Source organism: Salarias fasciatus, chromosome 14 (genome assembly GCF_902148845.1).
Source record: "Salarias fasciatus chromosome 14, fSalaFa1.1, whole genome shotgun sequence".
Lineage (NCBI taxonomy): Eukaryota > Metazoa > Chordata > Actinopteri > Blenniiformes > Blenniidae > Salarias > Salarias fasciatus.
Genome location: NC_043758.1, coordinates 14,673,154 through 14,699,995, shown reverse-complemented (window position 1 = coordinate 14,699,995; position 26,842 = coordinate 14,673,154). Strand labels below are relative to the sequence as shown.

The 26,842-nt window shown below is 46.9% G+C and overlaps 2 protein-coding genes across 2 annotated transcripts; both read left to right on the top strand.

The window, feature by feature from the left end:
- The first annotated feature begins 10,174 nt into the window (after window positions 1-10,174).
- LOC115400758 (extracellular calcium-sensing receptor-like) lies at window positions 10,175-14,713 on the top strand. The gene is made up of 11 exons (XM_030108778.1): window positions 10,175-10,323; window positions 10,405-10,646; window positions 10,764-10,855; window positions 10,986-11,165; window positions 11,261-11,449; window positions 11,555-12,034; window positions 12,192-12,401; window positions 12,471-12,594; window positions 13,637-13,830; window positions 13,921-14,202; window positions 14,291-14,713. The coding sequence occupies exons 1-11, from the start codon at window positions 10,175-10,177 to the stop codon at window positions 14,711-14,713; spliced, it is 2,565 nt and encodes an 854-aa protein (XP_029964638.1).
- A 3,797-nt stretch (window positions 14,714-18,510) lies between these two features.
- LOC115400757 (extracellular calcium-sensing receptor-like) lies at window positions 18,511-24,672 on the top strand. The gene is made up of 11 exons (XM_030108777.1): window positions 18,511-18,659; window positions 18,740-18,981; window positions 19,136-19,227; window positions 19,348-19,527; window positions 19,622-19,810; window positions 19,938-20,426; window positions 20,584-20,793; window positions 20,863-20,986; window positions 21,092-21,285; window positions 21,376-21,657; window positions 24,250-24,672. Exons 1-11 carry the CDS (start codon window positions 18,511-18,513, stop codon window positions 24,670-24,672), a joined length of 2,574 nt encoding a protein of 857 aa, XP_029964637.1.
- The last annotated feature ends 2,170 nt before the right edge of the window (window positions 24,673-26,842 follow it).

Genomic DNA, 26,842 nt, shown 5'->3' with positions numbered 1-26,842 from the left:
TTTTGGAAATACTTTACATTACAATGAATTCTTTATGGTTTGTTGGCCTGAAAAATATGGATTTTCTTTTTTTTTTTTAATTTAGCATAACCTAGAATTAGGCATACTTTCATGTTTCATGTCACTTGTGATTTCTGCTCTCCCATGTCAGGCAGTTAGTACATTTGTGTATTATGTGCTCGGAAAAGTGAAAAAAATACAGAAAATAAGTCAGATATCCAGAATGTCCACTCATGTTTTAAAAATAATTAATGGAGTGAAACTTAAACCCAATAAAACAAGATTTTACATGATAAAAGCACTTTTCAATGTTGTCGACTGTTTTTATTTCTTCAGCATGATGTAAAAAAAACTGCATTTGCATTTGCCTTGATGTTGGGAAAACTGTATTTATCTTGGTCGGAATTAAACCAGATGACTTTTGAGCAATTCATCAAATGAGACATTTCTGAAGAACATTGCAGTCACTAAAGTGACACTGTTTGAATTCCTGATTATAAAATATAATTCAAATGGATAAAATTACATAAATGCTTTGTTAGTTATTGTGAGTTACATTTTAATCGTCTAATGACAAGCAAATGCTGAAGTTAAAGATAGCAGAAAACTAAAGGGAACTTTTGAGGAGGTAGTTTATACAGTGATTTTAGGACAGCAAGGTCAGTGTTTGAATCCCACAGAGGGCTTTGTGTGAGGAGGGCTGTAAAATCAGCAGTAAAAGTTGAACTAAATCAACATGTGGTTCACAGCCTACTGCAATTGTAAGGAAGCATACGTAAGAGATAATCATACTTATTAATGTCACGCCCTGTGCCCCTCCGGCCATGTGGTCGCGCTCTGGGCCGGTTTTGGTTTTGTTTTCCCATTTTTTCCCAGAACTTAGAATTAATCCTAATTACAGTAATTGCATCCATTTTTCACACTGCTTTTACACTGGGTTATGATGTGGCTATCCCATCATGTGTGTGTGTGTGTGTGTGTGTGTGTGTGTGTGTGTGTGTGTGTGTGTGTGTGTGTGTGTGTGTGTGTGTGTGTGTGTGTGGAGAGAGAGAGAGAGAGAGAGAGAGAGAGAGAGAGAGAGAGAGAGAGAGAGAGAGAGTTGTTCATCTACTGGCAATTTGGTCTCAAATGGAACTCTAACACGTGTTTTTGCATTTTGGGAGGAAGTACTGAAAAACCCACACCATACCACATACACACACATGGAGTACATGCATCTGGCCCTCCCAGCCCAAGCTGTACTCATACAGGATATTTTCTTTCTCTGAAATGAGAATGTTGATCCTTTCACCATTGCCCAGCTTTATGTTATGCAAAGCTTTCAGTTTAAACTTCAGTGGATTTAAGACAGGGTTGCTCATTAGCGTAATAGTTTACATTGTGGTTCTACTTCATGTGGTGCTCAGCCAACCTACGGGCTTCACTATTGGTACTCTTCCTGGCACCAGCCAGAAACTGAGACTGATCAAAAAAGCTGACACGCCAATCCCGCTCACGCGCTGGCACACTGCCCCGCCCCTCACCAAAGGGATATAAGCAGCTTGAGTGCGCACAACTTCCTTCTTCTTTCTCAGCCTCGAAACTGATCTTAGAAGCTCAAGACTCAAGACTCAAGATTTCAAGAATTAAGGAAAGTTCATGGACAAGCCGGCCCGAGAATCATCGCCATCCGGACCACTCACCCCTCAGACCACTGCCATCCTGATCCACAGCCTCGTCACCTCCCGCCTCGACTACTGCAACTCACTCCTCTTTGGTGTCCCCCACAAATCCCTCCATAAGCTCCAACTGGTCCAGAACTCAGCAGCTCGCATTGTCACCAAAACCCCTTCCTTTGACCACATCACCCCCATCCTCCAGCAGCTCCATTGACTCCCTGTCAAATTCCAGATCATCTTCAAGATGCTTCTGTTTACATTTAAAGCCATCCACAACCTCGCCCCCCCATCTGTCTGAATCTCATTCACGTTGCCACTCCCTCACATTCCCTCAGATCTTCCTCCTCTCTCCATCTCTCTGTACCCTCCGCCCGCCTCAGCACTATGGAGAGCAGAACTTTCAGCCGCTCTGCTCCTTGACTCTGGAACTCTCTCCCACCTGACAACCGCAACATCGACTCTATGCCTCAATTTAAATCCAGACTCAAAACTCATCTGTTTGAATCTGCCTATCATCTGTAACTTCATTCTTTCTTTTTAATTTTTGTGTTTTGTCTGTTGTTTCCTTTTTGTATTTTGTTTCCAAGTCATTGTAAAGCGTCCTTGCGTGTTTAGAAAGGCGCTGTAAAATTAAATGTATTATTATTATTATTATTATTATTATTATTGCATCTCTAAAGAGCAGCAATTCCTCCTTCCTCGCTGCGCTCGCATGGCAGACCCATGTCAAGCCTGGCTGAGCTCTCGTCTTCCCTCACCGGCCTCCCTCCGCTGTCAGATAAAGTGGAGTGTCGAGGCGAGTGATGAGGTTGTGGCGGCACCCGGAGATTCTGGCGTCTCTAAAGAGCAGCAATCCTTTATCACACTCGTGCCGCAGGGCCGTGCAGAGTGTGGCCGCGGCATCTTCTCCACTGATGTGCCCGCTCCGTCGGAGGTTTCCTGCCACTGTTCGGCATTGTAGCTCCCAGGCCGCCGGCGTTGTTGTGACAACAGTCACACATCCCACCATTTCTAAAGAGCACAACCGTTCGCTTCATGCGGCGTCCTCACGCCAGGAGCGTGTCGGACCCAGCGTTAGTTCCCCCACCTCCACGACGGCCTGGGAGGCCCCAGGCCATCATGGACTGAGGGACACCGGGGCCGTGAGGGCCGCAGCAGCGGTCTCATGCCCTGCGTCCTCTCAAGAGCGTAGTTCCTGCCCACACGCCACTCCCTAACGAGAGGGGCGCATTGCGCCCAGCACCGGCACCCCCTCTTCCACGCTGGCCTTCAATCCTGTGGGAGCCCCTCGCCGCCTTGTGTCAGGGGGGTATCAGGGCGGCCAGTGCCGCTGTGTGTGCGGCCAGACGCCCCGACTGCATTGACGAATATCAACAGGCACACTGCATCACGCCCGCCTCGCTGGGGTGAGCGGAGCGTGACGGTGAATCGGGCCCGCCTGCCTCAATGACTGCCGGCCCACCTGCGGCGGACCCCTGCCGCCAGGAGTCTCGTGACGGTTGAGCAGCCCAGGTTGCGTCAACCGCGACCGGGCGCCCCCGGCATTCCACCGAGCCGCATCCTCCGCGTCACGCTGCGCCAACACCGCCAGGCCGGGTGGACGGCAGCAGCAACCCCCTCCCACCGGCATCAGTCGACGAGGGTCTTCTCACACTTGCCCGGGCCGCCGGCGCCCTAATGATGTACAAGAGGGATGCCTCTAGTGATGTGGCATCGGTCCCTAAGCGTCCCAGGCTGTCCTCCTGGGGAGGGTCTGATGCCCCCCCGCTTATGTTGTCTCCCCACTGCTCAGTGGCGAGTGCAGAGCGTGCCCTTCCGGTGCCTTTTTCTTGGTGCCTCTGGCCTTGCTTTCCTGAGGGAGCAAAGCAGGGTTTTATGGTGCCAGGGCCATGTTGGCTGGCGTCCCCGCTGTCAAGCGCTCGGACGCCAGGATCACCAGTGGGGCGGGCGGTCCGAGGTGCCTTGGATCCACACCCCCTTCACTGGCTTCGACGACTGTTGAGCACCGGAGAGCGGCCCCGAGGTCGCCTTCTTCGCTGCCCCTTGAGCCACACCGTCCACAGCCCTTTCGTAAGGGGCCCCCCACCTCCCATTGCTGGGAGCACGGGCGGGCCATCACCTTCAGACGTGAATGTGGTTCAACCACTGACGCTTCATTTCCTGCCATGGTGTGAGATGCTGGGTCCGCTCTCACCCTGGCTCTCCAGGACGCTGAGATGCGGTTAAGCTCTGCAGTTTGCATGTTGCCCGCCTCCCTTCAATGGAATCCTCTGCATGTGGCTCTCATTCCCCTGGGGGGCTGCCGCTTCTCGAGGGGGAGGTGGCCTCACTCCTATGCCGGGGCGCAGTAACGGAGTTGAGCGCGGAGGAGGCACACTTGGGCTTTTACTCCCCTTATTTCCTGTTCCCCAAGAAAAGGAGAAGAGTGAGACCCATTCTGGACCTGAGGGTCCTGAACACCCACATGGCCACCAGGAGGTTCCGCATGCTGACGGTCAGACACCTCCTGGAGTGCATCCGCCCCGGGTATTGCTATGACGTCTGTCAATCTCTCGGACGCCTATTTTCACATCCCCATTCTGAAGAGGCACAGGAAGTTCCTCAAATTCGCCGTGGGGGATCGGTGCTTCCAGTACAACCGTCTCCCCTTCGGCTACTCTCTCGCTCCACGCACCTTCACCAAGTGTGTCAAGGCCACGCTGGAGCCTCTCCGTCATCGGGGTCTGAGGATCCTCACCTACATTGACGACTGGCTGATGCAAGGGCCCTCTCGTCGGGAGGCCGTGGAGCACATGGCCCTGGTCCTGCACCACATCGAGCTTCTGGGGTTCGTGGTGAACAGGGACAAGTGCACTTATTCCAGCTCAGCAGATGGCTTATCTGGGCTTTGAGCTGGATGCTCTCAACATGACGCCTCGCCTTTCCGAAGAGAGGCAGCCTCTCTCCTGTCACTCCTAAGGTTCCTGACAGCGTCACCCGCGGTTCAGGTCCACCTGGTCAGGACCATTCTGGGGATGATGGCTGCAGCCCACCCCATGGTTCGCTTGGGCCTTCTGCACATGTGCAGGCTCCAACGATGTTTCAGTCGCATCCGCCTTTCGGGGATGTGGGACAGACTCAGGAGGGTCTCGGTCCCGCTCAAGGCGCGAGAGGAACTCCTGTTCTGGCTGGATCTGATTCTTCTCCAGCAGGGAGTCCCGATTAGCTGTGTCTCGCATCACATCGAGGTGTTCACAGATGCGTCTCTCGCAGGTTGGGGAGGCACTCTAGGCCACCTCGCAGTGGGCGGTGCCTTGGACTCCACACCCATTCACATCAATGTACTGGAAATGACTACGGTGCAGCGGGTGTTGCTCCATTTCCAGCCCAGACTGCAGGGCAGTCATGCATTGGTCAGGTCAGACAACACCGCGGTGGTAGCTGACCTGAACAGACAGGGAGGGACAAGATCTCCCTCTTTGCATCGCATGGCGGCGGAGATCCTGTTCTGGAGGGACCGGCACCTGTCCTCTCTGAGAGCTCGACACGTGCCCGGGGTTCTCAACGTCAGCACGGACAGAATGTCTCGGGGAGGTCCACTCCCCGACGAGTGGAGCCTGTCGCCCCGAGTAGCAGTCAGACTTTGGCACAGGTTCGGCCACCCGGTGGCAGACCTTTTCGCCAGTACAGACAACGCACAGTACCCACTCTGGTTCTCGCTCAGGTCGTCAGACGAACCCCCTCTTGGGGTAGACGTCTTGGCTCACAGGGTCTGGCCTTCGTGCCTCCTGTACACCTTCCCTCCGACCCGCCTCTTGACCCCTTTGCTGCGCAGGGTGAGGGTGTAGGGCCTCCACGTTCTAGTGTTGACCCCGGACACCCCGAGCGCCAGGTGGTTCCCGGACCTGGTTCAGTTGGCAGTTGAGGATCCTTGGCCGATCCCCGATGAACCCGATGCCCTACTACAGGCAGGGGGCGCCCTTTGGTCCCACCCCATACTGGGCAGGAGCCTCCTGGCCTGGATGATGAGAGGGTGAGACTAGTTGGAATAGATCTCCCCCCGGCTGTGGTGTCCACCATCCAGAGTGCCAGGGCTCCCTCTACTTTCAAGGCTTGCAGGTCTCGGTGGCGCCTTTTCGCGTCGTGGTGTTCGAAGCGGGGTCTGGACCCTGGCTCCTGCACCGTCAGTGGGGTGCTGGAATTTCTGCAGGCTTTGCTGGATAGCAGTCGCGCTGCATCCACCCTCGCGGTGTTTGCATCGGCCATCATGATGGGCCACAAAGGTTTTAGGGGTTTTTCAGAGCACAGTCACCCGCTGGTGAAGTGGTTTCTGCGAGGGGCGTGTTGACTGAGGCCTCCCCCCAGGCATGTAGTTCCCCCGTGGGACCGTGGTACTGGAAGTACAGCCTACCTGCTTCCTTTCTGTGTTAATCTTGTCAGCCTGTCCAGCTGGGGGTACATTTATCCCTACGGCCTCTGCCTTGGTAGTGTACCAATAGCGAAGCCTATAGGTGGGCTAAGCACCACACGAAGTAGAAATTACAGTTACTAAACGTAACTACAGTTCAAAGAGTGTGTGCGTGCCCACCTACCTGCAATCCCAGCTGGCCTGCTTCCGTTTTTCCTGGGCTGTTCAGAAGAAGAAAGTTGTGTGCACTCGAGCTGCTTATATCCCCTTGGTGAGGGGCGGGGCAGTGTGCCAGCGAGTGAGCGGGATTGGCGCATCAGCTATTTTGATCTGTCTCAGTGTCTGACTGGCGCCAGGGAGAGTACCAATAGTGAAGCCCGTAGGTGGGCACGCACACACTCGTAGAACTGTAGTTAAGTTTAGTAACTATAATTTTCACACATCCATGCTGCTCTGATTTCTCCTGGTTCATTTGTACATAAAGGCTTTGGAAGAGATGTAATGACCAATGTGATTGTTACAATAAAGTTAATTAAAAACCAACCTCCTACCACACAACTGCTAATAACAACTCAGTTTCTTTCCAATTTGTGTGCTTTTCAGTGGGAATAACTTCAGGACACACAACTGAATGTATATACAATTCAAAAGCAGAAGACAGACAAAACATGCCCATGTGAGAGCATTTTTTGTAAAATGACTATGTTTTTCTATTCTGGACAACCAGGTGTTACACAAATTTGAGTGGAACTGGGTTGTTTATATTCAGGTTTTGTGTGTGGGTTTTTTAAACTCTCTTCCAGAGTGCTGGTTGTGTTTTAAAAGCTTTTTTTGCACTTTTTTTTTTTTGTTTTGACAAATCTTGAAAGCACTGAGTGTTGAAAAAGTGTAACACATGGTGAACCTTCAATCTTTTAACTGTTGTCATTTACTGAGACTTAATTTGTGCTGTTCAATATTAAAGGGACTTAAGGCAAGATTTGTGAAAAACTACACATGCATTTCCACTTTATTCAATGCTAATGGGTCGTGAAGCATTAAAAACCTAAAATAACAGGCCAATCCGCGTATATGTCCGTTGCCTTATACAGGCTGTGTGCCAAATAATTTGTTGCTGTTCGGGGTCTGAATTTCCCGTGCAATCGTGGGGATGTGACGTAAATTGACGCTGTATGCGCGCTGCCGAACAGGAAGAACATGGCTGCCGTGGACACGGACTCAAACACTGCTGGGATCAGGGGCGGGCAGTGTTGCCAACTTGGTGACTTTCTCGCTAAATATGGCAACTTTCCAAAGCCTCTTTTCGACTTTTGTTGTCAAAAGTAACTAGCGACAAATATAGCGGCTCTTGAGACGTGACAGGATGTCTCTGCTGTCCTCAGCAAGCAGCGGGTGATGCGTGAGCCCCTTCCCCGTCCCAAAGCACTCACAGGCGGCCAGTCTCAGCAGCGCTCCCTGCTGAGTTGGGGCCGATTGGGGAAACGGCCCGGAGCTGCTCCACGGCGGCGACGGGAGAGCTCCAGCAGCCGCGGCCTGCTTCACGCGCCTCCGTGGTTATGCGGCGGGTCCCCGCGCGCTCCGCAGCCGGCACAGAGCGCGTCTCCGCCCGGGAGCGGAGATCCGGAGCTGCCGCGCCGCGGCTTGCTCCACGGAGGCGCGTGAAGCAGGCCGCGGCTTCCACGGGCCGAGTGGAGCTGCCCCACGGAGGCTGACGGGAGAGCTCCGGATCTCTGCTACCGGGCGGAGACGTGCTCTGTGCTGGCCGCGGAGCGTGCAGGGACCCGCCGCATAACCACGGAGGTGGAGAGGAGCTCCGCGACGGATTTAAAAATGAATCATTAGATTAATCAATGCATCGAATAACTATTTCCTAGATTAATCGATTACAAAAGTAATCGTTTAACGCAGCCCTATTGTCAGCGTTATCTCGTGAGTCAAAAAAATAAATGATAAAAATGACCGAAGCCGGGCAGGCACCCGAATAAATATTGGATATGCGTTTGATTCATGGAGGGAACTTCAGCTGCATTTGGGAGTGAAAATGGATGCTTACAAAAATCACATAATATGCGCTGTGGTCCTGCAGTAATCCGCGATGTAGTAAACAGCAGGAGCATCCCTGGTGCAGTGCTGTGAAGCCGGACATTCTGTAAAATGTTTGTGCGCGCTCCCGTGCCGCCTTGGCTGGTGGCTGCAGTTATCCGCAGCACCTATCGCGGCAGCACTGAGGTAAATTTTGAAAAGTTGCCTTAAGTCCCTTTAAATAATATTAAACGTGAGATACTATAAATACTATAAAGACATATTAAACTTGCCGTTTCAGTGTCAAACATTTAGCAAAGGGAAATCCAACAAAATTTAAATGAAGAAATTTGTTTTTTAAAATCAGTTCATGTTTACTTTTATCATTTTAATACTTTGTTATTTAGTTATCTTTAGATGTGTTTATATAATTTAGTTTCGTTGATTTTTCTTTCTCCTTCTTATTGTTATATGTCTCAATCTCCTTCTGAAATTTGAACTTCAAGAAAAGATTAGGGCTGTCAAAAATAACGTGTTAATTGCATTCATTAATTTATGTAAATAATCTGATTAAAATTTTTAACGCAATTTGATGCATGCGCATCATGACAAGCCTTGCCTCTACCAGCGGCTGGCGGGAGTGCACCAGCATGGAATGCAAGCTGCCTGCAAGCTGCCAGCAACAGAAGAAGAAAAAGAAGCCTCACCTCAGCCTCAGCTCGTCCATGCTTCACATGTACGCGTTTCTGCGTCTGCTTTGGAGTGTCCGCGCACCACCGATGCGCATGCGCTTTCTCCCATACTACAATCTGGCTGCTGCGCGGATCGGTCCGCACGGACCCTAGCGGACAGGAATTCATGACGATTTTTACGTCACGCGGACCAACGCGCAATGCACACCCACACGGACATGTGAAGCATGGACGGGCAGCAGACAGGAGGCAAAGGAGGCCTGGTGTCAACTCATTTGTCAAAACATTAGAAGAAAGCAATATGGAGGGAGATAAGCCGGCTGGCCCCATGGATTCTACTTGTTTGATTAAAAAAATGTTGAAGCAGTTTTCTGTTTTCCACACTAAAAGGAACACTGACTAAGAATGCCCTGTTTAATTGTGCAGGAAAAAAGTGTGCTATCTCTTAGTTTTACTTTTCTTGTGATACTACATTTGTTACAGACCTTAAAATGTAGCTCCTGCCAAAAGCCAACTTTAGAGGGACTGCAGAGAGAGCGCTGCACACGCACAGAGACATTATGTTATGTTGTGCATGTTTTAGTTTTTTGAATATTTATTTTATTTGGAGCCTTAAATATAAAACACATCTCGTGTTAAATATATATGATCATGTCCTGTCATTTTTCTGTTAATGCAATACAGGAGAAAAGGGTGTATTTCAGACATAGTTGGAAATTGTGATTATTTAAATTGTGATTGATCGTGATTAATTAATTTGTAAGCTGTGATTAATCTGATTAAAAATTTGAATCATTTGACAGCCCAAATATACACATATATATATATATATATATATATATATATATATATATATATATATATATATATATATATATATATATATATATATATATATATATATATATATATATATATATATATGTACATATATGTACATTTATCCATCCTACAGACTTCTGTCATATTTGGATTACTTTGGCTTATGAAACAATGTCATCCCAGGTAATTACGCTGTTGTTGTGCTATTGCTCCCTGAACTCTGGATGTGTGCATGTGGCATACTGAGAAAAGAGATGAACTTCTGTTATAAATATTCACAAGTGCAGCTGATCTGCAGCAGGAGGAGGAGGGGGGCTTGACAGCTTGGACGAAGGTTGGTGGTGTGTGAGATAATTCAAGATGAACTGAGCTCAGTTTGAAAGTGCCATCTTGTTTGACATGTTGATTTTCATTACAGGGAGAGGAACATATCCGTCATTCTGAGTTTGTTTTAACCGTCTGTACATCTGAACAGCATGTCATTGATCTTGTGGCTCGTTGCTCTGTGGTGTTGCTGTGCTCCATCCCTGCTCCTGCTGGAGCGTGCTGTCGAACAGCCGGCACACGGAGTAGAACAGCAGTGTGTTAAGAATATGTCTTGCATGCGGTGGGGAGCAGCAGGCGGATCACACCTGTTCCAGGATGGAGATATTGTCATCGGCGGGCTCTTCAATCTTCATCATCAACCTGCAGCAAGAGACGATGACTTCACTCTGCAGCCTCACAACAAACCTTGTACTGGGTATGACTGATTGGTTTTTCAATTACAATGACAGGAAAAAAAAAGATGAATTCACAATGTGTTCTTTTCATATCTTTTCAGTTTTCAAGTTCTTCCATTGCAGTACATATATGCTATGCTGTTTGCAGTGGAAGAAATCAATCATAGTAGAACTCTACTGCCAGGTGTCAAGCTGGGCTACCACATCTTTGACGATTGTGCGATCCCTTCATTGTCTCTGAAGTCGACATTCTCACTGATCGGAGGAGACAGCTTCAACTGTAGACCTGCTCAACCTCTATATTGTTCTTCTGGAAAAGGAGAGGAAGTCCAAAGCAAAAAAGGTGAACTAATGAATATCTTTTCACTCTCTCCGTCTCTCTCTTTTACAATGTTTATTGTATTCATGTATTTTTAAAGGACCTTGCAAAAATTCATTTAATGCATTACATTGTCAGAAGGAAGTTCACTGGTTCCGTTGATTATTGGTTCTGCCACAACTCAATCAAGCAAGATAGTTTCCAGACTGCTGGCCTCCCTCTTTGTACCGATGGTGAGTTTGGTTTTTATTCTGGGGTTGTTGAATTGTGTGTGCGTGTGTTGTTTTGTTGTTTTTCCCATTTGAAATAAAACTGTTATCTGACATCCTGGAAACACATTATGCCATCATATGTGTCTTTCAGATCAGCTATCTGGCCAGCTGTCCCTGTCTGAGTGACAGGCTTCAGTATCCGAACTTCTTCAGGACCATCCCCAGTGATGTTTACCAAGCTCGAGCTTTTGCACATCTTGCCATTCACTTCAACTGGAGTTGGGTTGGGGCAGTAATAGAAAACAATGCGTATGGCCAGATGGCATTAAAGGTGATACATCACTCAAAGTAATTTACTGTATTCATAAAATATTTATTTAGAACCTTTTTTCTCATTGTGCTCTTTTTTTCCAACTGACATTCCAGGTATTTCAGGAGGAGATTCAGGGAGCAGAGGTGTGTCTTGCATTTGTCGCAACTCTTGAAAGAGAAAACATTGGGAGAGATGCCAGACGAGCTGCACTTGCCATTCAAGCTTCCACTGCCAGAGTGATTTTAGTATTTTCCTGGTATACACTTGTGAGAGAACTGTTTCTGCAGCTGGACAAGCTAAATGTGAGGAGCTGAGATAAAAACTTGTAATTGCACAATGATTGCACTGCAGACCTGTGACATTTAAACCTTGTTGTGATTGTGAATGTGTCTTCTCATTACCACAAGGTCACTGACAGACTGTTTCTGGCCAGTGAGGCCTGGAGCACCAGTGGAAACCTTCTCCAGAGTCTGGTCACCAGAAAAGTAGCAGGTGGAGTTCTTGGTGTTGCAATTCGAAGCGCACCTGTACCTGGATTTGAACATTTTCTCAGAAGTCTGAACCCATCTCATCGTCCCCACGACGGGTTTTTGCATGAATTCTGGGAGAAGGAGTTTGGTTGCAGTCCATCCACAAATGCTTCTTCAAATGAATATCCTGCAGACAAGAAAGCTTCTCTGCCACCATGCAGCGGCACTGAGTCCCTGGAGGAAGTGCAGAATCTCTTCACAGACACCTCTCAGTTGAGGGTGACCTATAATGTATATGTTGCAGTTTACGCTGTGGCTCATGCACTTCACAGCCTTCTCTCATGCTCCACTGGAGAGAGCTCTTCTGGACAAAACATCTCAGTATGTTTCTCTCCAAAACACATCAAACCCATAGAGGTAAACATGCTTATTAACAACTGAAAAGAATATATTTTTGGCACGAGAATTCTCTAAGCACGGTTTTACAAGTATTTATTGATCACAAGCATTTTATTAGTTGACAGACTGCAGCTTTATTTCACAGTTTCTGTATTTTTTGGCGGGAATTTCACAGGTGTTGCAACACTTGAAGAGCGTGAACTTCACCACCCCACAAGGTGAACTCTTCTATTTCCAAGGGGCGGATGTTCCCGCAAAGTATGACCTTGTTAACTGGCAGAAAACTCCTGATGGGTCATTTAAACTGGTCCAGATTGGACGTGTGGATGGATTTGACCTTCACCTCAATGAGTCAGCGATTCAGTGGAACACAGGATCCAATCAGGTTAATAAAGAAATGGCAGTGTTTTCAGGTCTGTCACTGTGCTCTAACTACGCTTTGGTTCTTATTGAGGTGCCGATATCGGAGTGCTCTGCGAACTGCCCACCAGGCACTCGAAAGACCATCAGAAAAGGAAAACCTACTTGTTGCTTTGACTGTGTTCCTTGTGCTGAAGGGGAGATCAGCAACAAATCTGGTGAGGATGTTACACAGCACAAAACCTTTGCCTTCAGGCTCCTAACTAAGGCTACGTTCACACTGCAGGCTGAAGTGACCCAAATCCGATTTTTTTGCCCCTATGCGACCTGTATCGGATCTTTTCATGACAGTCTGAACGACACAGATCCGATTTTTTCAAATGCGACCCAGGCCACTTGGACATGTGGTCCTAAACCCGATACGTATCTGATCTTTTGCCATGCGACTTCAGTCTGAACGGCCAGGTCGCATTTATCCGACCTGCACGTCACGATATGGGGCGCCGAAGACGTGTGTCTTACCGTGAGTGTTAAAAAAAGGCGCTCGCAGACGCACATTAAGGGAGTTCTTGTCATCTGAAAATTATTTTTGAACTCCGTATCATTAAAGCCTCTCATCACTGTCCCACCACTCCTGGCTGCGTTTCTCTGTTGCTGCCGCTGCCCCACAAAATGCCATGGCCAAAAACTTGGCTCTCTTCCTTCTCATTCGCTAAATTCTGCAGCGCCAGGACAACGGGGAGGAAAAATACTAATAATATCCACACACGCGCTCTCCCTCTCACCCTATCTCTCTCCCTCTCTCTCACTCCCTGTCTCTCTCTCTCTCTCTCTCTCTCTCTCACACACACACACACAGAAGGAGCTCGGCGCGGCTGATTAGAAGTGCAGCACTGAAATAATTGCTCACTATTCAATTGTAGGAATACGTGTTTGATCAGTTCTTAAATAAATCATCGACACTTGAAAAGCTACGGATTCTGTATGTTGTTTGTGAGTTCCGCAAACACTGAAGCGCGCTGCTGCGTGACGTCGTTATGTCCTCTTCTGCACATGCGGGACACTTTTGGGTGGTATTCCATTCAGACGGGAGATCACATACAAGTCGCATTTTATTGTAAATGTGAACGAACTCGCAAAAAAATCGGATTTCACAAAAAAATCCAAATTGAGCATTAAGCCCTGCAGTGTGAACGTAGCCTAACTGTCACAGAACTTCATGAATCAGTCATACTCTCTTCTCAACTCTTTCCTTCTTAGGCTCCCTCCACTGTGATCAGTGTCCGTTAGAGTTCTGGTCCAATGTGGAACGAACCACCTGTGTCCCTCGTCAGCTGGATTTCCTGTCCTTTAATGAAACCTTGGGTTTCACTCTTACAGCAGCGGCTGTGGTTGGGACTACTGTGACAGCAGCTGTGTTTGTAGTGTTTCTGTGGCATCGTCACACACCTGTGGTGGGAAACTTTTATACTCAACGCAAAACTATGCTTTGCTTTTTGTTCAAATTCTAGACCCATGTATTTGAAATATATTGTCATTGGTAGGTACGAGCCAACAACTCAGAGCTGAGCTTCCTGCTGCTCGTGTCGCTCAAACTCTGCTTCCTCTGCTCGCTGGTGTTCATCGGTCGTCCGTCTGTCTGGTCCTGTCGGTTCCAGCAGGCCGCCTTTGGGATCAGCTTTGTTCTTTGTGTTTCTTGCCTCCAAATGAAGACCATTGTGGTTCTGGCTGCTTTCCGCTCAGCTCGTCCCGGCGCTGAAGCTTTGATGAAGTGGTTTGGGCCAAGTCAGCAGCGGGGGAGTGTATGCTTTTTCAGTTGTATACAGGTCAGACATTTGTGCTTATAACATGATTTATAGATTATAATGTTGAGTGATTAACAGTAATAAAATGTCTTTTTTTTCCTTCATCAAGATTATCATATGTATTATTTGGCTGTCGCTCAGCCCCCCGGTTCCTCAGCCTGACTTGGATATCCCAGGCTTAAAGGTAACCCTGAAATGTAACATGTCCTCTGTGGTGGGTTTCTCACTGGTCCTGGGCTACATTGGTCTTCTGGGTTGCATCAGTCTCCTTTTGGCTTTTCTTGCCCGGAAACTTCCCGACAACTTCAACGAGGCCAAGCTCATCACCTTCAGCATGCTGATTTTCTGCGCCGTTTGGGTGGCCTTTGTTCCCGCTTACATCAGCTCTCCTGGGAAGTATGCAGTGGCGGTGGAGATTTTTGCCATCTTGGCTTCCAGCTATGGATTACTGCTCTGTATTTTTGCTCCCAAGTGTTTCATCATCCTATTGAGGCCTGAAAAAAACACTAAGAAACATTTGATGGCCAGGTAGCAAACACAGATCACAGCACAATATTCCTTTTGGAAATACTTTACATTACAATGAATTCTTTATGGTTTTTTGGTCTGAAAAATATGGATTTTCTTTTTTTTTTTTAAATTTAGCATAACCTAGAATTAGGCATACTTTCATGTTTCATGTCACTTGTGATTTCTGCTCTCCCATGTCAGGCAGTTAGTACATTTGTGTATTATGTGCTTGGAAAAGTGAAAAAAATACAGAAAATAAGTCAGATATCCAGAATGTCCACTCATGTTTTAAAAATAATTAATGGAGTGAAACTTAAACCCAATAAAACAAGATTTTACATGATAAAAGCACTTTTCAATGTTGTTGACTGTTTTTATTCCTTCAGCATGATGTAAAAAAAACTGCATTTGCATTTGCCTTGATGTTAGGAAAACTATACTTATCTTGGTCGGATTTAAACCAGATGACTTTTGAGCAATTCATCAAATGAGACATTTTTGAAGAACATTGCAGTCACTAAAGTGACATGATTCCTGACTATAAAATATAATTCGAATGGATAAAATTACATCAATGCTTTGTTAGTTATTGTGAGTTACATTTTACTAGTCTAGTAACAAGCAATGCTGAAGTTCCAGATTGAAGAAAACTAAAACCTTTGAGGAGGTAGTTTACACAGTGAGTTTATGAATGTAAGGTCAGGGTTTGAATCCCACAGAGGGTTTTGTGTGAGGAGGGCTCTCAAATCAGCAGTAAAAGTTGAACTAAATCAACATGTGGTTCACAGCCTACTGTAATTGGAAGGAAGCATACATAAGAGATAATCATACTTATTAATGTCATGCCCTGTGCCCCTCCGGCCATGTGGTCGCGCTCTGGGCCGGTTTTGGTTTTGTTTTCCCATTTTTGCATGCCCTGTCTCACCTGCTTGTCTGTTCCTCATGTTCTCCTGCCTGGTCTCCGCCTCGTTAGTGCCCTAATGTGCCTCACCTGTGTCTACCCTATTTAAGGGTGTTTTCACACCTACCCACTTTAGCGCGACCTGAAAGAGTTTTTTGACCGAGCATGGCCCGAATGGGTTGGTGTGAAAGCGCCCGTCGCTCTAGTTGTCGCTCTAACTCACCCGCTCCGAGAGAGACTGAAAGGGGTGGTCTCGGAGCAGCTTGGGTCGACCTGGGATGCGGCGCGGCAGATGTGTGAAAGCGCACTGGCTTTAGTTTGACCCAAAGTCTAGATATTGTGTCTTTAAGAACTACACAGGCACCCGTAATCAGCTCAAAAAAGTGATCACGTCAAAATGGCAGAAAGAAGGAAGTCTCTGCCGCTCATTCTCTAGCAGATTGATGACAATGCTTTTTTTTCCACTGGTTGTTGCACGATTTTAGCGTTGTAATGTTTGAACTTTGGGGCACAGGTGGTGGGAGAGCTTGTTTCGTTTGCCTACACCGTCAGCGGTGGGCGGTGCTGCGTTAATTCATTTCCACATTGGCGAAAGCACTCATTTCCATACCCGCACATTCCAGGCGGGCAGTGTTGAAGAAACCAGTTTATTAACAATAATCGTTGCCTACCTGTTGTGTTGTTTGGAATGCGCCTTGAATGCGCGGGTGTGGAAACGAGCACTCCCGTCAATGCGGAAGTGAATTAACATCGCACCGTCCGCGGCTGGCGGTGTGGGCAGACAAAACAAGCTCTCCCACCACCTGCGCCACGGGCCGCTACTGCTAGGGTCCATGTTGAGCGCTATTAGCCATAGCTTCAATAAATCCCGGTCACGAAGTGGGAGCCTGTGAGCTCAATGACGTCCAGCTGGTCATTTTACTTTCACAACCAGGATACTCGAACCATTGTACCAAAGTTAGAACCAGCTGAAAATAAACTCTGACTGCCTAAAAACGCTGATCGAGATGCCGTGGTCTGACTGCAGAGCAGAGACGCTACCTATGATCTGTATCCTCAATAACACAGTGCGCCACGGCGCAGCGTGATGACATCATCACTTCAGAGTTCCCGGAGAGTTGCTCAATCTAGCCGGTTTACAGACATTTAAGTGATGCTGACTTACTAAATTTACATATATCTACCACACCACAACAAACACAAGAGAAATGAGCGTCTGTAATGGCTGCATGTCGGTGCCCCGCCCACTGCCGTTATATGGATATGGGAGTATCTAATTATCTCTGAACCAACTGCAAATCACACGAAAGTCAAACGGGTGAGTAAATGTTGTTGTTACGAATGTGAAATAAGGTCCAGATTGTAAAAACGACCGTTCTGTTTTAAGCCTGCTTCCATCACTTGTCTTTGTTGGTGCGTTGTGGGTTGTCCGCATGCTTCTGTGTCCCTGCCTGCACCTCAGCTCAGCTTGCCCTGTATTCCTGCTTCCCTGCGTTCCTGCAATAAGTAAGCTCAGCTCTGCCTGGCTGACTGCGCGTGGGTCTTTCCATCCTGTACCCGTGACAATTAAAGAAAATACACTTTCATAAAGACCCCTGACAAATGTTTTTGAGGCAGAACGTGCGGGCTCTGTATCATGTTGAGATCATGGTCCATGTGGCCTGCAGCATCTGAAATTAAAATGATCTTTTCAGCATTGTGAATTTAAATAATCCTAATTACAGTAATTGCATCCATTTTTTACACTGCTTTTACACTGGGTTATGATGTGTCTATCTCCTCATGATCCTGGCATGGTGTGTGTGTGTGTGTGTGTGTGTGTGTGTGTATGTGTGTGTGTGTGTGTGTGTGTGTGTGTATGTGTGTGTGTTGGGTGGGACAATCTTGGTAAAGACTTGGTATTTTAAGCTATTATAAATCATATTTGATGAATTGTAAAATAATTACACACAATTTTGAATGGCCTCGGCAGACTTCAGATGAGCCATTTTAATCGCGATTAATTGCGATTAACTCCAGGATTGGGATGCGATTAATCACGATTAAGAAATTTAATCCTTGCCCAGCTCTAATAATAAATAATGATAAACAAGAGATACTATTAATTCCAATAATACAAAATAGAAATATTACATTTGCCATTTCCGTGTCAAACATTTAGCAAAAGAAATGCAGTGAAATTTAAATGTAGAAATGTGTCTTTTAAAATGAGTTCATGTTTCCTTTTATCATTTTAATACTTTGATGTTTAGTTATCTTTTTAGATCTGTTTATATAATACAGTTTCCTTGGAAACAGTTTTTACCCAATCACCTTTGATATGATTTTTACATTTTTTCAAAAATGTATTTCATTGATTTTTCTTCCCCTTCTTATTGTTTTATGTCTCCCTCTGAAATTTCAACTTGCAGAAAAGATAGATTTATAAATGTGCATATATCCACCCTACAGACTTCTGTCATATTTGGATTACTTTGGCTTATGAAACAATGTCATCACGGGTAATTATGCTGTTGTTGTGCTATTGCTCCCTTATCGGGCAGAACACTGGGTGTGTGCCTGTCGCATACTTAGAAAAGAGATGAACTTCTGTTATAAATATTCACAAGTGCAGCTGATCTGCAGGAAGAGGAGGGGGCCTTGACAGCTTGGATGAAGGTTGGTGGTGTGTGAGATTATTCAAGATGAACTGAGCTCAGTTTGAAAGTGCCATCTTGTTTGACATGTTGATCTTTCATTACAGGGAGAGGAACGTATCCGTCATTCTGAGTTTGTTTTAACCGTCTGTACATCTGAACAGCATGTCATTGATCTTGTGGCTCGTTGCTCTGTGGTGTTGCTGTGCTCCATCCCTGCTCCTGCTGGAGCGTGCTGTCGAACAGCCGGCACACGGAGTAGAACAGCAGTGTGTTAAGAATATGTCTTGCATGCGGTGGGGAGCAGCAGGCGGATCACACCTGTTCCAGGATGGAGATATTGTCATCGGCGGGCTCTTCAATCTTCATCATCAACCTGCAGCAAGAGACGATGACTTCACTCTGCAGCCTCACAACAAACCTTGTACTGGGTATGACTGATTGATTTTTCAATTACAATGACAGGAAAAAAAAGATGAATTCACAATGTGTTCTTTTCATATCTTTTCAGTTTGCAAGTTCTTCCATTGCAGTACATATATGCTATGCTGTTTGCAGTGGAAGAAATCAATCATAGTAGAACTCTACTGCCAGGTGTCAAGCTGGGCTACCACATCTTTGACGATTGTGCGATCCCTTCATTGTCTCTGAAGTCGACATTCTCACTGATCGGAGGAGACAGCTTCAACTGTAGACCTGCTCAACCTCTATATTGTTCTTCTGGAAAAGGAGAGGAAGTCCAAAGCAAAAAAGGTGAACTAATGACTGTGTTCTCTCTCTCTGTCTCTCTCTCTGTCTCTCTCTGTCTCTCTCTCTCTCTCCGTCTCTCTCTTTTACAAAGTTTAATATAATGTATTTTTTTAAAGGACCTTGCAAAAATTCTATTAATGCATTACGTTGTCAGCAGGAAGTTCACTGGTTCCGTTGATTATTGGTTCTGCCACAACTCAATCAAGCAAGATAGTTTCCAGACTGCTGGCCTCCCTCTTTGTACCGATGGTGAGTTTGGTTTTTAATCTGGGGTTGTTGATTTGTGTTGTTTTGTTGTTTTTCCCATTTGAAATAAAACTATTATCTGACATCCTTCAAACAAATTATGCCATCATATGTGTCTTTCAGATCAGCTATCTGGCCAGCTGTCCCTGTCTGAGTGACAGGCTTCAGTATCCAACCTTCTTCAGGACCATCCCCAGTGATGTTTACCAAGCTCGAGCTTTTGCACATCTTGCCATTCGCTTCAACTGGAGTTGGATCGGCATAGTAATAGCAAACACTGCATATGGCCAGATGGCATTAAAGGTGTTACATCACGCAAAGTAATTTACTGTAATTATACAATATTTATTAAAAACCTTTTTTCTCATTATGCTCTTTCACTCAACTGGCATTCCAGGTATTTCAGGAGGAGATTCAGGGAGCAGAGGTGTGTGTTGCATTTGTCGCAACTCTTGAAAGAGAAAACATTGGGAGAGATGCCAGACGAGCCGCACTTGCCATTCAAGCTTCCACTGCTAGAGTGATTTTAGTATTTTCCTGGTATACAGATGTGGGAAAACTGTTTCTGCAGCTGGACAATCTAAATGTGAGGAGCTGAGATAAAAAAAAAAAAAAAAAAAAAAAAAAAATTCTAATTGCACAATGATTGCACTGCAGACCTGTGACATTTGAACCTTGCTGTGATTGTGAATGTGTCCTCTCATTTTCACAAGGTGACTGACAGACTGTTTCTGGCCAGTGAGGCCTGGAGCACCAGTGGAAACCTTCTCCAGAGTCCGGTCACCAGAAAAGTAGCAGGCGGAGTTCTTGGTGTTGCAATTCGGAGCGCACCTGTACCTGGATTTGAACATTATCTCAGAAGTCTGAACCCATCTCATCGCCCCCACGATGAGTTTTTGTATGAATTCTGGGAGAAGGAGTTTGGTTGCAGTCCATCCTCAAATGCTTCTTCAAATGAATATCCCGCTGACAATTCACCAGAGAAAGCTTCTCTGCCACCATGCAGTGGCACTGAGTCCCTGGAGGAAGTGCAGAATCTCTTCACAGACACCTCTCAGTTGAGGGTGACCTATAATGTGTATGTTGCAGTTTACGCTGCGGCTCATGCACTTCACAGCCTTCTCTCACGCTCCACTGGAGAGAGCTCTTCTGGACAAAACATCCCTGCCTGTTACTCTCCAAAACACATCAAACCCACAGAGGTAAACATGCTTATTAACAACTGAAAAGAATATATTTTTGGCACGAGAATTCTCTAAGCACGGTCTTGCAAGTATTTATTGATCACACGCATTTTATTAGTTGACAGACTGCAGCTTTATTTCACAGTTTCTGTATTTTTTGGCGGGAATTTCACAGGTGTTGCAACACTTGAAGAGCGTGAACTTCACCACCCCACAAGGTGAACTCTTCTATTTCCAAGGGGCGGATGTTCCCGCAAAATACGACCTTGTTAACTGGCAGAAAACTCCTGATGGGTCATTTAAACTGGTCCAGATTGGACGTGTGGATGGATTTGACCTTCACCTCAATGAGTCAGCGATTCAGTGGAACACAGGATCCAATCAGGTTAATAAAGAAATGGCAGTGTTTTCAGGTCTGTCACTGTGCTCTAACTACGCTTTGGTTCTTATTGAGGTGCCGATATCGGAGTGCTCTGCGAACTGCCCACCAGGCACTCGAAAGACCATCAGAAAAGGAAAACCTCCTTGTTGCTTTGACTGTGTTCCTTGTGCTGAAGGGGAGATCAGCAACAAATCTGGTGAGGATGTTACACAGCATAAAACCTTTGCCTTCAGGCTCCTAAGTAACTGTCACAGAACTTCATGAATCAGTCATACTCTCTTCTCAACTTTTTCCTTCTCAGGCTCCCTCCACTGTGATCAGTGTCCGTTAGAGTTCTGGTCCAATGTGGAACGAACCACCTGTGTCCCTCGTCAGCTGGATTTCCTGTCCTTTAATGAAACCTTGGGTATCACTCTTACAGCAGCGGCTGTGGCTGGGACTACTGTGACAGCAGCTGTGTTTGTACTGTTTCTGTGGCATCGTCACACACCTGTGGTGGGAAACTTTTATCCTATAAATAAAACTATAATTTGCTTTTTGTTCAAATTCTAAATCCATGTAATTGAAATATATTGTCATTGGTAGGTACGAGCCAACAACTCAGAGCTGAGCTTCCTGCTGCTCGTGTCGCTCAAACTCTGCTTCCTCTGCTCGCTGGTGTTCATCGGTCGTCCGTCTGTCTGGTCCTGTCGGTTCCAGCAAGCCACCTTTGGGATCAGCTTTGTTCTTTGTGTTTCTTGCCTCCAAGTGAAGACCATGGTGGTTCTGGCTGCTTTCCGCTCAGCTCGTCCTGGTGCTGAAGCATTGATCAGGTGGTTTGGCCCAAGCCAACAAAGAGGAAGTGTTTGCCTTCTCACTTGTGTACAGGTAATCTCTGCTATTGTCTGTTACTTGTTGGCACTTATTTAGTTTGTTTATCTCGACTCATAAATGCTTAACCACAAGTATTTGTTTTCTGTCACTTCCATGAGTCGAGGTAAGTTTATGCTTTCCAAAGAGATAGAATCTATTCAATCCATTTTTTGCATGATTAAAAAGAGTTTTAAATTGATATTTTTCATATAGGTAAGTTGAATCAATTTCCTGCCATTAATAATGCAGTTAAATGTGGTTTAATAGTTACTTGTAAGAGAAATTCTTTGCAGTATTTTTTGTAATCAGATACAATTGAAACTCGAATTTGGCACTCAGAGAGCGCAGACCTCCGCCACAGTTCAAATCAGTCACCAACAACAATAAGAACACCATATATACGAGGGGGTACCCAGAAGTTTCCGGAATTTGGTCATAAAATACTAATAATAATGAGTATCGACTTCTGGCCGTCAGATGTGCTACAGATAAGCCTCGTGCATATCTGTGAAAAAGCTGAGCTCCCAGAGTGACACTGACGCCTGTCAGGCACTATTTATAGTAACAGAGTGCAGCCGCGTTCTGCGCTTTTTCCAAAATGGCGACATTAACCGGAAAGCCAGAGCAGCGCGCAAACATTAAATTCTGCTTTTTCCTGGGAAAAACAGCAGCAGAAACACTCACCTTGTTGCAGCAAGTCTACAAAGATGATGCTCTGGGGAAGACTCAGGTCCATGAGTGGTTCAGGCGGGTTAAAAAGGGTCAAATGTCTGCGCTTCAGGTCCGCTCAGCCGTGAAAACAATGCTGAGCTGCTTTTTCGCTGTCCAGGGTATCGTCCACAGCGAGTTTGTCCCTCCAGGTCAGACTGTAAATCAGGACTACTACATCAAAGTCCTCAGATGGCTCCGTGAGGATGTGAGGAGGATGCGGCCTGCGTAGTGGCGGAGTGGAGCCCGGTTGATCCACCACCACAGTGCGCCAGCGGACACGGCGCTGCGCGTCACGCAGTTTCTGGCGAAGAATGAGATGAATCTCCTCTCCCATCCGCCTTATTCGCCAGATGTAGTCCTGAGTGACTTTTTCTTGTTCCCCAAGTTGAAGAAAGAGCTGAAGGGACAGCGGTTTGCAGATGTGGAGGAGGTGACAGAAAAAGCGCAGCCGGCCCAGAATGACACTTTTACGCACGGGAGTCACGACACATTCATGAAGTGGGAGACACGGCTGGAGCACTGCAATAATGCGGATGGAGATTATTTTGAAGGCGACGGTGTTTTATTTTGAAATGTCAGAAATAAAAAGTTATAATCAAATTCCAGGAATTTTTGGGTACCCCCTCGTACTAAAAAACATTTTATTTCTCCCCAACACAAACAATGTATGGGAGAAAGCTGTTTGTTGCATGTTCATATCTCAATGTGTTGCCTCACAGTGACTGACACGCTTGAATCCCCCTATTTTTGTCTGTTCTGGATCCTGGTATCCAGAATATTTAAGTGATGTGGATCAGCAGCTGATATCTCTTAGAGTCATTGAAGAACTTACACTGTAATTTTTTGCTAAGCCCCCTTGTCATTTATTGTTGAGTTATGCCTAACTATGTGAAAAACTGCCCGATGGGAAGCCATCTTCCCAACATAGCTCAATGATAAAGCTCAATGATAAAGAATCCTTCAAAAAATTCCTGGATCCAGACAGTTATCCGGATCATCACCAAAATTCAATGGATTCTAAGTTAGCCCAAGACCTACCTTTCCACAAAGTTTCATTGCAATCCGTTTATAACTTTGTCCGTAATGTTGCTAACAAACCAACCAACCAACAAGCCAACAAACCACAGTGATTACTTAACCTCCTTGGCGGAGGTAACAGTGTAAATGTAGTTAAGCTTGATCAGACTTTGAACACTTTGCACCTATGCTCTTTTGAGAGATTTCATTTCTCATCTCTGCATGGATTCTTATCAACAGAGCTTACCACTGAATTATCTTTTGTCCTTTTAATAATAACTAGAATTTGGCACTCGGAGAGCGCAGACCTCCACCACAGTTCAAATCAGTCACCAACAACATGAGAGGTGATCAGAAACTCCGTGCGCGGCGCTTCCGGGTCCGCGCTTCCACATCAGTGCGTTCTCCCCTGGGCCCGGGACAACAGAGCCGTTTGTCTCCCCCTGTCGGCAGGCCTGCCCAACTATGTGAAAGACTGCCCTATCTCTCAATGATAAAGAATCCTTTAAAAAATTCCTGGATCCAGACAGTGGTCCGGATCATCACCAAAATTCAATAGATTCTAAGTTAGCCCAAGGCCCACCTTTCCACAAAGTTTCATTGCAATCCGTCCATTACTTTTTCCGTAATATTTCTAACAAACCAACCAACCAACCAACCAACAAACCGACATGATTACATAACCTCCTTGGTGGAGGTAATAATACATAGAGCAATTGGCCTTTTATCAAGCCATCTTCCCAACATAGCTGAAATTGTTTTTTTAAACAACGCATATTTTTGTATTTGTGTGAAATCCTAACAATGTAACTTTCATATTATAATGTATTGATGTGTTTCTATGTCACGTCAGTCTGCTTTCTTTCTGTTCTCTTTCAGATTGTCATTTGTGCGACATGGCTGTCCCTGAGTCCCCCTGTGCCTCATCGTGACCTGGGTTTCCGAGGCTCAAAGGTCACCTTTGAGTGTGCCATGGAGTCTGTGGTGGGCTTCTCTTTGGTTCTGGGATACATTGGCCTGCTGGCCTGCACCTGTCTTATTCTCGCCTTTTTTGCACGGAAACTACCCGACAACTTCAACGAGGCCAAGCTGATCACCTTCAGCATGCTGATTTTCTGTGCTGTTTGGGTGGCCTTTGTTCCCGCTTATGTCAGCTCTCCTGGGAAATACACTGTTGCTGTGGAGGTTTTTGCCATCCTGTCCTCAAGCTATGGTTTACTGCTCTGCATTTTTGCTCCCAAATGTTTCATCATTCTTTTAAGACCTGAGAAAAACACCAAGAAACACCTGATGACCAGATAACCGGACAGCCTGATATGCTACATGATATCACAGCATGATGTGAGATCAAGCTTACCTTCCATGACTTACATAAATATATCTTTGCTGTCAGTGACATTATTAATAGTGAATATTGTTATGAATACTTGAATTTCCAGAAAATAAAAATGTTATATTGTGATGTATAATGCAGAGCTGCATGCATGTGTTGTACTTCACCTAAAGGCCTTGCTTCTCTATACAGAAAATGTTGGTGGTGTAGTGGGTAGGCATAATTCACCCACGGAACGTTGTTCATAGGTTGGACTGTTATTGTTGTTGCACTCCCGTTTCACTTGTGCTGTAAGGTTTTGGCTTTTCATTCATTCATGTCAGTAAAGAGGCTTGCTCCAGTTTTCGACACTTCGCCTCAGTCTCTCTCTCTTCAGCGCTACACTGGTAACCCCGACATCAGTCCCGCTGAAGTTTCAGTGACTGATCAGAACTTTGAACAGAGCAGCATGGCACACGCCACCGTTCTGAAGCTACCAGAGTTTTGGGAGACATCCACGGCTACGTGGTTCGCGCAGGCGGAGGCTCAGTTCGCCCTCCGGGACATTACGGACGACACCACGCGCTATTACCACGTTGTGTCAGCGCTCGGGAGCTCCACCGTAGCCAGAGCAGTGGGCTTCATCACGGCTCCCCCCGCCGGGGATAAATACGCAGGTCTCAAAGCTTATCTCCTGAAGACTTTTGAACTGTCACGCTCGGAATGAGCCCACCGCCTCCTCGCTATCCAGGGCTTGGGGGACAGTTCGCCGTCCGAGCTCATGGAGACCATGCTTAACCTGCTGGGTGCAGAGGAGCCGAACTTCCTCTTTATGGAACTGTTTCTGCGACACATGCCGCCGCACGTCCAGACGGCGCTCGGCCCTGACGCGCAGCTACACACCCCCCGGCGCCAGCAGGTCCCCCGGTCAGAAACACACAGCCGCCGACAGCCACGCCGGCGCTGGTTGGTGCTACTTCCACGCATGTTTCGGCGCCAAAGCCAAGAGGTGCTGCTCTCCTTGCAGCTTCAGTGCGGGGGGAAACGACAAGGACTGCGCTCAGTAGTGGCCGTGAGCGCAGGCCTGACGAACCGGCTGATTTTCATCAGGGACACTCTCTCTGGGCTTAGATTCCTCTGTGACACCGGCGCCCAGAGGAGCGTGCTGCCTGCTTCAGCAGACGACACTGCAGGTGGGGCACACGGCCCTCCCTTAACTTCTGCCAACGGCGCCCCCATCCGGACCTACGGCGTGAGGTCAGTGAACTTATGCTTCAGCGGCCAGCGTTTTTCATGGGACTTTGTTACGACTGACGTCTTGTTTCCCCTCCTCGTCGCGGATTTCCTATGCGCCCACGGGCTGCTCGTGGACATAAAGAACGGGCGGCTGGTGGACGTGCTGACCTTCTCCTCCCTGGCGTGTGTCCGCGACGAGGGGACGTACGACGGTCTCTCCGGCTCACTCTCCGATGGTCCACTCGACTCGGCCCACCTTTTCCGCTGCAGCGACCAAACACGGTGTGGAACATCACATCGTGACGCAGGGCCCCCCCATCCATGCTAGGGCCCGACGGCTCAATCTGAAGAGATTGGTGGCGGCTAAACTGGAGTTTGCCAACATGGAGCGGCTTGGGATCATTCGTTGTTCAGACAGCCCCTGGGCCTCGCCTCTCCACATGGTCCCAAAGTCAGATGGGGGCTGGTGGCTGTGTGGGGATTACCGCCGCCTTAACGACGCCACCACGCCTGACCGCTACCCCGTCCCCCACATTCAGGACTTCTCCGGTCACCTGGCGGGGAAGTTGCTGTTCTCCAAGGTGGACCTCGTGCGGGGGTACCACCAGGTTCCCGTTTGCCCGCGGACATTCCAAAGACGGCTGTGGTGATGCCTTTCAGACTGTTCGAGTTCTTGAGGATGCCGTTTGGGCTTAAGAACACTGCCCAGTCATTCCAGCGGCTGATGGACTCAGTATTGAGGGACATGCCTTTCGTCTTCGTATACCTGGACAATATCCTGGTCGCCAGCTCCTCGGAGGAGGAGCACAGGACGCACCTCTGGGCCCTTTTCACGAGGCCCGATCAACATGGCCTCATCATTAACCCAGCTAAATGTGTTTTCGGGGCGCCGTCCATCCAGTTCCTAGGACATTTCATCATGAA

Excerpts from the sequence above, each read along its gene's own strand:
- LOC115400757 (XM_030108777.1), top strand. The coding sequence starts at position 18,511 with ATGTCTTGCATGCGGTGGGGAGCAGCAGGCGGATCACACCTGTTCCAG. Across the intron at positions 18,660-18,739 it reads CACAACAAACCTTGTACTGG|TTTGCAAGTTCTTCCATTGC; the intron begins GTATGACTGATT and ends ATATCTTTTCAG. Across the intron at positions 19,811-19,937 it reads TGCAGCTGGACAATCTAAAT|GTGACTGACAGACTGTTTCT; the intron begins GTGAGGAGCTGA and ends CATTTTCACAAG.
- LOC115400758 (XM_030108778.1), top strand. The coding sequence starts at position 10,175 with ATGTCTTGCATGCGGTGGGGAGCAGCAGGCGGATCACACCTGTTCCAG. Across the intron at positions 12,035-12,191 it reads AACACATCAAACCCATAGAG|GTGTTGCAACACTTGAAGAG; the intron begins GTAAACATGCTT and ends GGAATTTCACAG. Across the intron at positions 14,203-14,290 it reads GCTTTTTCAGTTGTATACAG|ATTATCATATGTATTATTTG; the intron begins GTCAGACATTTG and ends TCCTTCATCAAG.